This window comes from Glycine soja, chromosome 6 (assembly GCF_004193775.1).
Source record: "Glycine soja cultivar W05 chromosome 6, ASM419377v2, whole genome shotgun sequence".
NCBI lineage: Eukaryota > Viridiplantae > Streptophyta > Magnoliopsida > Fabales > Fabaceae > Glycine > Glycine soja.
In genome coordinates, this window is record NC_041007.1 from 13,413,174 (window position 1) to 13,426,312 (window position 13,139).

Below are 13,139 nucleotides of genomic sequence, written 5' to 3' on the forward strand. Positions count from 1 at the left end.
CTAAAATAATCTTTAAAATCATAATTCAATATACTCCCCTTAACCACTAAAATTTAATTTATTATTTTATATTTTAAATTACTTACGATTAAAAACTAAGGTAATCAAATTAGTAAAAAATAATTAAAAACTCATTAACCACTTTAAAAACTTCTTTAATTTTTTTATTGACTTGATTTTGATAATTATAAACCATCAGAAAATCCTATTTTAAAATATATAAAATATAAAATCAAATTCTGACAATTAAAAGTACCAAAAACTGTAAATATCTTACTTTATGTTCGGCTCACTTTAAAAAAAATTAAAAAGTAATATTTTGCAGATTGCAGGAACTAAAAAAAACTTTAAATTTGGAGGACTTTTTTTTAGTCCTTATCAATCATAAAATAAGAGATTTTGATTTGTAATTTATGACGTTTTTTTCCCCACTGGAATTTGAAGTACAAGTCATTCATTTGATATCCAAAACATGTAATAGTATTGCACAAAGCGCACTTTTCCAACTCCCTAATTACGAATTAGAGTGGATGATAGCCGTGCTCTGAAGATGAGTTAATTTGGTCCGAAATATTAAAAAATGTTAAAACACCAATACAAATAAATCAAAACCAGGGATAAATTAGTTAAAAATACATGAGTGGAAGAAAATAATACATATAAAAGGGTTATCTATCACAAACTAAAAGACATTTGAGATCAAAGAAAAACTACAGAGGGGGTAACTAAAAAGCTGTTATGACCATTACAGTCAACCATGAAGGTTTCAGTAGTTAAATTCCCTCAATCCTTCGATCCTAGTAAAAATTCCAGTAGACAAGGCCAAACTAAAGCTTTCTTTCAACAAAAATCTAAATGCAAATGTGTAACAAAAGGGGGAGAAAAACAAACCAATCCCCGTAGAATTCTACAGTATTTGGTATCTACTGTAAAATTTTCTCAAATTGTTTAGAGAAAACCAAATCAATTAGTTTTCTTCTCTTCTTCCGTTGTAGTGTTCTCTTCTTCCTTTGTGGCGTCTGTCTCTGCCACAACCTGATCATCCTCGCCTCCAAAACCAAATTCATTAACACGTTTCTTGTCCACTTTATAAATCCACCTCTGGTATAAGTATATGACAAAGATAAGATCTGCAAGGCAGGAAAGGACAAAAGAAGAAATGAAGACAATGATAAGGCCATTGATGAACTGAAATACTTGCAAAGTGCCAAATATTAAGAGTAAATACACAAATGCAAGAATGATATTTCATAAATGAGTGCATTCAAATTTGTCAAATTATGGAACAAAGGAGATTCAAGAATGATTATCCTTTCAGCTAAATGGCAGTCATGAAAGGTTCGTGATTGCAAGGCAAGGTCAGACAATAGTACGATAACATAAAATGCAAGCTCCTTCCCTTCTTTAAAAACTAAAATTATCGGCTTCAATACTCTAATGGAAAAGGAACATCATTGTTCTGGGAAATCCTTCTCGAAGTAACAAAGTTAAACCCTCATGTTGCTAGCGTGCAACCATCAAGTTCAAATTCAGTTTATCAACTCTCAGGTAGGCTGGGGTTCAAACTTTCATCATACATAATAAATATAAGAGGTTGGGTTTTATCAGGCTAGTTGCACCTAGCTTCCTAATCCTTGGGAAGTAATACCAGATTTTACCACCGTTATTCTACTAACAACCTTTCCACCTCTAATCATCAGGTCTTAGATCTCCTTTGTTAAAAGATGGCAACATTTCATGCACCTCAAGCATATTAATCTTAATATGAAACTAGCCTTAGTATTGAAAGCAGTTGCACAAAATAGCAGGTGGTCATGATCATAATCTTACCATCACGGAAGACAGAAAGCCGATGGAGTGTTGGCATTTTAATGACAAAGGCAAAAAGGTCATCAATTATGGTGTTGAGAAACTTGTATGTCATTTGCCTCCAAGGTAGATGAGCAACAGATTTGAGCTTGTAGTTGATGAACAATTGAGGGCACATCATAATAAAGCCTGCAACAGTTTTCAAGTACAAAGAGCACAAACATTACAAAGCTTAAAAAACTTATAAACTTAATGATATAATCTGCATTGAAATTGGATAAGTGTGAGACTGTCTGTGTTTGGTTAGAATTCTCAGATGCATAAACACATGTGGCCATGTCAAATTAGAAGCTACTATCAGTAGCTTCGATATCCTCAGTGAAATTGAGGTGAAACAAATAAATGCATAAAAGCACTTGTGATTCAGGACAATCTTGCTAGGGAGTAGGGATGCATAAACCACATTACCACAACAGTAAGGAAATTAAAAGCACATCAAATTTATCAAAGTCAAAGCATTTTTGTTTAATTTAATCAATTTAGATAGTTGTGGTCATGATTTTATATGGTAGTATCAACAAAAACACAATCATAGCATAACCAAGAAGAGTGCTTACCAAACATGTATACACAACTTGTGAGCGAAGACAGAATCCAAGAATACCAGCTCTTGTGACGCTCATACATCAGCGAGTAAACAGAAAAACCAGCAACAAGGAGAAATAGAACATAGAACAAATACTTCATAGCAATATCATCATATTCCTTTGTCTTATTCCGTACATATGACTCTCGATCGCGGAGCTTCAACATAGGTATCCTTCCTGTCCTATCAATCTGGGAAAAAATATATTACAGATTGCAGATATCAATAAAAATAATTAAGGAACATCAGAATATATGGTCGATAAAGATGGAATCTAAATGCAACATGTGTACAAACTCACTCAAGAAAAGTGACAAAATGTAAAAAGGAAAGGTCCCAGCAAAATATTCTACGTACACATATTACAGTATATGTAAACATGAAAGGTCTCAGCAGATGTTCTACATATGCACAGTACTAAGTATACATGACATTAAAGAGGTGGAAGCTTGCAATGTCAGCAACATCAATCATTATCTCAGGAACCATGCTATTTTTTATATTCAAAATTCAAAAAGCACACCTATAAAAAATGTTAGCATATACATATAAAAGAAAACCTAGAGATCACAAAAAATACCTCTATGCGCATGGCTTTTCCAATTTTCCAGAACTCAATAACACAACCAATTCCAGAGCTTGCAAGAATCATCCAAGAGGTGTCATTGTCAAGCAGATAAAGGAAGATAATAAGCTGACAAGCAAAGCTCACAACAACGGTCTTCGCAGAGAGTCCTTCCATAGATTTATTTTTATTCCAAAATTGGATATCTGGGAAGAGAGAAAATAATTAGATGATTACCTGTACCTCTAACCAAATCCATATGCATTTCCTTATTGGAGGTGCTTTCTTAAAGACTGTTGGACAATTGACTTACCATTCTTGAAAGCCAAGAAGTCAAAGACTGAATGGAGAAGAGAAACAACCATGGTAATTGCCAGGAGGTAAGGATTCCCTTCCAAGAATACCCTCTGATATAATTATCAAAATCAAATAGTTAGCCAATCAAATAGTTCAGCATAATACCCAAGTACTCAGCAAGCATGTTCCATCAAATAAGTTCAATATACTATGAATCGATAATTATGTAGAATTGAGACAATTTTCTAAAACAACAAACCTTGAGTTCATCAGCCTCGCCTTCAAGCATGCTTCCATAACTACGGTGAATCTGGAAGGACTGGTCAATCTGCAGGAATAACTGCCACTTCGTCATACTAATGGGACCAACTTCCAGGTTAAGTGATAATTCAGTCACTGTCTCGTTTAAAGGTATCAGCTTATCCCTGAGTAACCAGAACTCATTGAAATAAACAATTGGATAGTAGTTCCCAGTAAGAGGATCGACATTCAAGTCTGGGCACCCAAAGTTAAGGTAACTTGACATATAAATATATAATCAGCTAACTTGCATGAATACACCAGTTATTCAGTGTCAATATATTGGAAGGTCAAACAAGGAATTTAAAGTTCAAAAAATAAGAGAGGTTAAAATAAGAGACTTCACTGAAAGTGAAATGACACTAAAAGTATTCAATTGCATAAGGCCTTGCCATCTATAAGTTCTCCACTATTTCTGCATTAATCTTGCTTATAAAAAGACCATATATGTTTAATGATAGACATGATATCCAGAAACCAATGCCAAGAAAGGGGAAAATAATAAGGAGGAAATAATTAATAGAAAGCAATGTAAACGACAAGGATACAAGGAGCAATGTTTGGTGCTACACCTGTCTTTGGGTACCTGCAAGCAGGAAAAGTATATTAGTATGAACATAGTCTTGGTACACAATAATAATATTACTAAGGCATCAATGAACGAAAATGATTTTAAATTTGAAAACAACAAGAGAAGTACAAATTCATCTTTCTGTCCTATTTACAAAATCAATCACAGGTATAAAGCCCACAGACTTATCTAAATTCAATATACAAATACTATATAGTTAAAACTGAGATTACAAGCATAATTCCACTGATATAAATACGGACTTATGTAATGTTGTTGAAACAGGTTTGGGCCATTGGGCAGGCTTACCTCACCATATGTTTTGAGTGGGTTGGGTAAACAATGTCATGATCCATAATAGTGGGTTAAATAACCCTAAAATCCTTCTGATGCCAAAAAAAAGAGTGTAAAAATCGCAAAAATATCCCTAGAAATGAGTGGGAAAAGGCAAAAAGGATGGACAAAACAGGGATTTCATCCCTGTCCAAAATTATGACTGCTGCAAGTGCGATTCCGTGCTTGAAAGGCCACAATCTGTACATGTGACAGGGAACTTAAAGCAGACAGTCTGCTTGGCTCTGGACTGCTATGGAAGCATAATTTCCTGCTATTAACTACTATGAATGAGGCATAAGATCTTCAGGGGGAGAGAGAATGTCTAGAGAGTCTAGAGAGAGAGAGAGAGAGAGAAACAATGAGTGGGTGAGGGAGCGAAACAGTGAGTGGGTAAGAGAGAGACTATGTCTCAGTTATGCAGGGAAAGGGTACAAGCAACACATTGCGATGACAGTGGTGGCACGACAAGGGGAGGAGAGGCGGAAAAACTGGAGGGACGCATCAGATGTGTCTTCCTTCTACTTCACGTGTTTCCCAAAAGATATGGGGGAAAAGGACTTATGGTTTGCGTTCAAGAAATGGGGCGATGTTAGGGAGATATTCATCGCAAAGAACAGAAATAGGAGTGGAAGGAGATATGGTTTCGTGTGATTCAAAGGGGTTGAAGATGATCGGAAACTTGAGAGGCAGCTGGATAATTTGATTATCGGGGGACATAAATTGCATGCGAACCTACCGAAACATGGTAGGGAACGAAAGCTAATAGAGAAAACCAACAACGTTGATCAATACAAGAAGGGGTCGGGGTCAAGGATAAGCTGGTAGAGCAAGATGAGGACATAGGCAGGACGAAAACAGCACAAACAGTATGGAGCAGAGGTGCCTGGAAGCATTATCCTCAACGACACATTATGGTTTCGTACTTGAAAGCGGTTGCGACAGGCAGCAAGTTGATGACAAAGAGATGGTTCCCGACACATACACAGGTGACGACGAAACCATCCCACTCGTCAATTCAGCTAACTATACCCACGGAAAAGAGGAAATGGTTCAGTGACGTCTGGGTTGGCAGGTTACGAAATCTGACGGTGTTCGACAGATTAAAAGAAGAACTGCTGTGGGACGGAGGTGAGGACGTTAAGCCTAAGTATCGTGGTGACGACATGGTACTACTCATGGGCCTTATTGATACCAAAGAAGAGGAATTGTGTAGGAAAGAAGACGAAAGCGGATTGTCCATGTTTCATACACTGGAGAAATGGAGCCCAACCTTGAAGTCAGGATTCAGGTTGGTTTGGGTGTGGGGAATCCCATTACATGCATGGGATCTGGAAAATATCAAAAAGATTGCGGGCGTGGTGGGTGAAGTGGTGGATATTGATGACGATGTTGAAGACCTCCAACGCCTAGACAGGGCATGAGTGCTCCTTAATACACCATGGCACCCTACAATTAACCATAGTGTACTGGCATCCGTTAATGAAGTCGAATACGTCATTAATATCATTGAAGAGACATGCTACAACCCCTGTATATGTAAATGCAATGGGGAGAGCTTGACAGGATCATCAGAGGAAATATCGTCAAATGAGTGACATGAGGTTGAGCTTGATGTCGGAGGATACAACATTTGTCGGCGAGTCTCCGCAGTAGCCATGGTTGCGGATGCAGCTGGGAATGACCAGCATAGAAGTGGCAGGGAGAATCTATTGTCCGCCGGTCAATGTACTAAGCAAAGACTGATGGATATTCACCAGAACCCTCTGACATGTGGACCCATCCACATCAGGTCCAGCGACAGAAGTCCTAGCCACGGGGATGAGTCCCTGTGTGCTTTCAGCGGACACCAGACACCCACCCAGGCGAGCCAGCTTGGTGATAAGGACAGCATTGACAAAGATGGTAGATGTCAGGAGGTAGGGGCAGTTGAGGTTGACGTGGAAATGGTAGATAGTATTGTGGCTGTTGAAGAGAGGAACGAAAACAGATGTAAAAAATGAAAAAATAGAGAAGGGGCCCAAAACTGACCCATAATTTTGAATTAAAGGACGTGGAGGCACATGATGGTTCAAAGGAAAGGGAAGAAGCTCGGTCAATTATAGGACCCACAAAGAAAAGCAATGATGAAAGACAAGAAGACACATGTAAGCTGGCGGGCTCTAACATAAATGGGTCAGACCCTAATGGAAGGTATACTCTAGAAACAGGTGGTGCAAAAAGGAATCTGGACCCAAAGAGACAAATGGACCCAAAGAAATAATTGGGCCCCAAAACAGTCAGCAACAACAGCAGAGCAGCAACAAAGGAAAGGAGTCTACCACTAGCCAAACTAATCACGAGACCTCCCCAAAAATGCTAGGGGGTAGCAGACTGAAGGAAATAATAGGATGGGAGGAAAGGCACAATGATAATTACAAATACAGGAGCATTAAAGTCAGCCTCGAGTCCTACAAAATGTGAGCTGGTAAAAGAAGCAGCAAGCAATTGGGATATGGCAAAATATTTGGGAGTGAAGTGTAGTAACCAGGAGGACATATTGGTGTGCAAAATGGTAAGCATGGAAGAAAGGGATAAGGGAGAGGTTCAGAGGATGGGTAATAGTGTAGATGATTGATGAAGATTATAACATACAACATAAGGGGGCTGGGGAGGGGGTTAAAGTGGGCCTTAATCAGAAAACTGGTGAAAAAAGAAAGAGCAGATATGTTATGTTTACAAGAGACTAAGAGGGAAATGATAGATAAGAAGGTATGCCAAGCTTTGTGGGGTGATTCCGATGCCAGCTGGGAATTGCAGCCAGCATGTAATAGTGCTGGAGGGTTATTGTGTATCTGGAATGAGGAAACATTTAAATTAGAAAACAAGCTGATTGGAAATGGTTCCATTTACCTGGAAGGGATATGGCTCACGGATGGTGGGAAAGTCATGATAGTGAACATATACTTGTCATGTGATGCAGTTTTCAAAAGAAATTTGTGGGAACAAATAAGGCATGCAAATATGGGGGGCCTATGGTGTATAATAGGAGATTTTAATTGTATTTGAAGACCATCAGAAAGAATAGGCATTTGTCAAAGGATGCAAGATGAGGGTATTATAAAAGAATTTAATGAATGGATTGCAGATTTAGAGTTTGAGGATGTGCCTTGTGTGGGGTGAAAATTCACTTGGTACAGACCAAATAGGACAGCCAAAAGTAGATTGGACAGAGTCCTTGTATCCGCAGAATGGCTTGCTAAATGGCAAGGAAGCACCCAGTTTATCATGGACCGTAACTTCTCAAACCACTGTCCAATTCTGTTGAGATCTACCTGTGTTGATTGGGGCCTGAAGCCATTTCAGACTCTGGATTGTTGGTTTGAGGATAAATCTTTTAGGAAGGCTGTCCGTGACAGCTGGACAGCAAATGATGTAAGTTGGGGGGGGGGGGGGGGGGAGGGTGTTTTAAAAGAAAAGATCAAGAAATCAAAGCAGAGGTTAAAAGCATAGAATAAGTTCCAATTCAGCAAAAAATAAGAAGACTAGAGATGAAGATGAACAAGTTGGAAATAGAAGGTGAGGACAGACAACTGAATGATGAAGAGATTAAAAGGCAAAAGCAACTGCAGGAGGAATTATGGACAGCAACACTTTCAAATGTTTAAGGCAAAAGGCAAGGACTAGGTAGATCAAGGAAGGGGACTACAATTCCAGATTTTTTCACTTGACGGTAAATTGAAAACGTAGACACAATATGGTTAGAGGAGTGTTGGCTGATGGGTGGTAGTTAGAGGAGCCAGGTAGGGTAAAAGAGGAAATCAGACACTTTTTCAAGAGAAGTTGAAGAAACTGAATGGAAGAGGCCTAAATTAGACGGGATCAAATTCAAATGGGGACAACATCAAATATAGGTTGGGAATGACAGTTCTATTAGAGGAGGTTCTTCTTGGAGAGCGAAAGACACTGCTGCAAAATTTATGGAGGATTTATAGGGTCTGACAGTACATGTGCAGCAACAAGACATGTGGAGAAGGGAGAGAGATTCGAGTAAGAGGTTTACTATGGAGGATTTATAGGGTTTGCCAGTACATGTGTAGTAATTCGCCAGTGGAAAATCAAGACGAAGCGTTTAAAGCACTATGGAAGATAAAAATCCCAAGTAAAGCATCATTCTTTGCCTGAAGATTGATCAGGGATAGATTGCCTACAAAGAATAACCTAAGAAGGAGGAATGTGGAAATCAATGATGTCAGATGCCCATTTTGCAGAATTAATGATGAGGACGAGGCTCATTTATTCTTTAGCTGTGCTAAAATCTTGTCATTATGGTGGGAATTGCGGTCTTGGGCAAATGTAGTGGGTGTATTCTCGGAAAATCCGAAACAACATTTCCTTCAACCCTCCTACTGCAATCTTAACGGACTTAGGGTTCAGCGATGGCAGATATAGATTGCTCTGACATGGTGTATTTGGCATCATAGGAATAGGATTGTCTTCCTAAATAAAAGTTTCAACGATCATAAACTGATGGAGGATGCTCTATTTTTTTGTTGGACCTAGCTTAAAAATTTGGAGAAAGGATTTGACATCCCGTTTCATTCCTGGTCTAGTAATATTAGGGATAGTTTCAGCTTTCAGGGAGGCATAGCTTATAGAATAGAATTTTGTGTGGTTGGGTACCTAGCTGTTAGCCAGATCTTTGGTTCCCTAATTCATGTTGGTTATCATGTATTAGGACACCATAGTTCTGCACCTGTTGATGCTAGGATGTATATACAACAGTACCACTTGTACTGATTTTAATATTCTATATAATATATATATACTTTTGCTGATAAAAAAAAACTACTATGAATGAGCTTGCCATCACGTGCGATGGCAATGTTACGTCGCATGTTGATGATTTGAGATCAATTTGACTGAGATGCTGTAGGATATAGCTAATTGAAGGAGCTCAGATGTAGCCTCTAGAGAAGGAAGGCTGTTGGCTGCAGAGCCATAGGTCATGCCAATGTAGGATTACGACCCAAAAAGTGAGAAGAAATTAGTGAAACCGATTTCTTATTAGAATATAATGTTCTTTAGTTTCAGAGATTTGATAGACGAACTAATGGTTAACCAACTGAATCTTCCACAATAAATTTTGTGAAGTTCCAATCCAACAACATGATTCACCCCAAAAATGAATTTAAATTCTAAGTAAGATGCATAAATATTTCCAACCATCCCTCTGATACTACTTCATGCAAAACTAAATTCCAATTAAAAGAAGACAAATTTATCTAACAATCACTTTCAGCTCCTGCACAATACTTTCTCATCGAATAATAATCAGCAGTAATCAAATTTAAACAGAAATTATGTCAGGCAAAAAGTAGGACATATTGTTAAAAAATGCGCCAACAAATTAAATGAATTCCAAGAAACATACTGAGTGAAGTCAGCAACCAAGTTTATTGTTATATTTGGTTTCCAATATGAAGCCCACTCCACAGGACCATCATCATTAGAATCACCATCATCACTAGAATCATCATCATCTTCAGATTCATCAACCACCTAACACAACCAAAAGAGAACAATATAGAGATCATCATGAAATCAGTGAGTAACGTATCATGGTGGAAAGCATTGAACACTAACCAATAAACTGACAGCATAACTAATACAGAACTCAGTTAAAAAATAAAATATATGAATTGGTGCTAGTAGTTCCATGTAAGCATACGGAGCCAAATCATATGGATTAGATCTAGGGGCACCTCTTCTGGGCCAATAAGATTAAGATATAGGATTTATTGAATCAGATTTCAACCATAAGTTATCAAAACTAAACACTGATTTCAACTACAAATTTAATGCCAGAAAATTATATGCTCCATTGAAAGGCTCAATGAAGAGGGGAAATGCAGATGAATTTCCATGTTGAATTGCCTCTATCACTTTATACTGCATAGATATAAATAACATTCCATAATTTTCCCCTCCCCCAATATTTTACAAGTTTCAACATTAATATATGTCTCTGTAGGTGCTACTGCATCCATGTCATAGTTCCAATCTGTCTCTAGAAGTAGGAGTTTACATGATGGTAAAAAAATAAAACAAACCCATGTTTCACTAAAAAACTGTAAATTGTAGAATATTGTATAATAAAATAATATAATAGTTTAGAAAGTTAGATGAAATAGGATATTTATAAAGGTATCTTGATTCTAGACATTATGCAGAATATAATGATAGTTTTAATGATTTAAAACTCATTATAATAAAGATCTTGAACTTAAGCGAAAGTACCATCATAACAATTTCACATAAAGCTAATTATAAAAATATGAGAGCAAATAACAAACCTTGGATGCCACTTGAGCCTCACTAGAATCTGGTGAACTTCCCAGCAGACTTTTCTTTTTATCTGCTTTTGACTTGGGCAAGTACGTCACAACAGCTGAGACCAACAAAAATAAAGACATCTCGTAAACCACTTTCTTAAACATATATTTTAAGTGACTAAAAATATCAATAAGAAGTTAAAAATCATACGATGCGTCCTTCCAAACGCTGCTTGAGGTTGGTACTCCGGATCACTTGGGTCAGGCGAAAAGCCAGAGTGCGCAAAGAAAACATGAGCATATAGACTCCCATTATGCTTCAAAGACTGAAAAGAGAATATGCAACCATAAAGTCCATTATTATGAGAACTAATTTAAACTTTCTTCAAAAACCAATGTAAATAAGCTACGCATAGCTAGTGGTAGCATTTTCGACCAGTTATACCTCCGACGGATGATACTTCAAAGTATGAGTCCTGGTACTCTCAGGTCCCCAAACAGCATATGGAACATTGGTTTCATGCCATACAAGAGAACTTTCACTGCCAAAGTCATTGAACTTCTCGTGCTCGGAGAGATAAAGCCACATATCCTGAACAAAAAATTAGCATCCGAAAAAGAACCTAATTGAGCACAAAAACAGAAAGCAACACCAACTAGAAGCATACACCAACAACAGAACACAGACTAGTAAGATTAGGTTAATTACACAAAAACCTTTTTTTTTCAGTATAAGTAATTTATTCTGAGACTTTGGACAAAGCTATCATGTACCTTCATAACCCGAAATTGAAATTCCATTCAATCTCAAAATCGTAACCTAAAAGCATCATCGAAATCCTGTAAACAACTAACCTACGTTCAAGACTCGATCGAAGTCACTAGACAATCGAATTCAGATAAATAATAATAATAATAATAATAACAACAACAACAACAACAATAATAATAATAATTTAATCGAAGTGAGATCATGCAATAGAAGTTGAGTTAGCAGAGGTGAAAGTGAGAGTGCGCGTATGTGAGAAGGAGAGAGAGAGAGTACCAGAGGCTGTGCTTTCTGAAAGAGATTGGAGATGAGAGCGGAAGGTTCGGTAGGTTTTTTGGGGGAAAAGAATTTGGAAGCGAAGTACCAGAAAACGACCATGCGTATGATTCCGGTGAGGCCAAACCCTCCTTGCGGCTGTTGCTGCCGCCCTTGCGGCGCCTGGGCGCCTTCAACTGCTGGCGTGGGCGGCGCCATCTTCGGCGGAGAAAGAAAGGAAAAGAAAGAGAAGAGAGAACTATAAGTGTGATGAAATCGAATCCAAGATTTGAAAACAGATACTTCGAGTAAGACGGTGCTGTTGATGTAGTAAACTAAAGGAGAAAACGAAAAAAGAAAAAGGAATTATTTTAGAACTGGGTGGCCACGCAATCTACTCCACCCCTGCTATATGCAAATTCCAGTCACACATTTTTTTTTACTGTCTAAAATAAAATTTAAGATAAATATTTTACTTTATATGAAATAATTATATAAAAAGTTTTTTATTTTAACATACGAGACTTTTTTGTTTTTATAAAAACTGACAAAACATAATTATTTTGTTGATGATCTAAATCTTAAATTTTACTTATTTTTATCTTAGAGTCAGCTTTCTGTTTCAACTAGAAAAAAAAAATATCTTAGATTAAGTCTTATTTCAAACTGAAACTAAGTATTAATGAATCGAATAAAATTGAACCTAACTCAAGTCATTTTACAGTTCTATAAGAAGGGGGAATGCTGGTATGTAAAAAGGAGTTATGCACATCAAAAAGTGGAATATGTTTGCCAAACTGTCCCACAGATAAATGTTATATGGAACAAATTTTGATTTTTATACAGAAAAAAAAAAAGTTTAAGCGTGAAATATCTATACTTTTTTTTGTTTAACTATGAAATATCTATACATGAATTTATAACTTCCTTCTGTCTGAATCTGTAACATAATCGATTTTAATTAAAGAAACTCGGGTCTTCATTCTATGGATTTCTTTTTAATGTTCATTCGTTGGTGCTTCATAAAGGTTTGTTTGTTTCAATACTTTTAAACTTTAAAATTAAGAAATATTTTTTATTTTTACTTATATTAAATAATTTTATTTTTCTTACATTTTAAGTATTTTTACTCTTAAAAGAACTATTTTTCCAATTTATGTTAAACTACCTTTTCCCTAAATCTAATCGATCTATGTTGTTAAGCTAATTTATGCAATTATTTTTTAATGTACCAAGAAATACTAGTTTTTAAATATAACTAATTTTTGTACTTCTTTTAT

At 36.7% G+C, this 13,139-nt stretch overlaps 1 protein-coding gene across 1 annotated transcript; it reads right to left on the reverse strand.

The window, feature by feature from the left end:
* Positions 1 to 601: 601 nt before the first annotated feature.
* Positions 602 to 12,233, reverse strand: LOC114415951 (CLPTM1-like membrane protein cnrB). Its single transcript, XM_028380816.1, has 12 exons — positions 11,881 to 12,233; positions 11,281 to 11,427; positions 11,047 to 11,161; positions 10,857 to 10,951; positions 9,935 to 10,062; positions 4,166 to 4,203; positions 3,577 to 3,812; positions 3,334 to 3,427; positions 3,036 to 3,226; positions 2,427 to 2,646; positions 1,831 to 1,998; positions 602 to 1,130 (listed from the first exon to the last, which is right to left on the reverse strand). The coding sequence occupies exons 1-12, from the start codon at positions 12,076 to 12,078 to the stop codon at positions 964 to 966; spliced, it is 1,797 nt and encodes a 598-aa protein (XP_028236617.1). The 5' UTR covers positions 12,079 to 12,233; the 3' UTR covers positions 602 to 963.
* Positions 12,234 to 13,139: the final 906 nt, after the last annotated feature.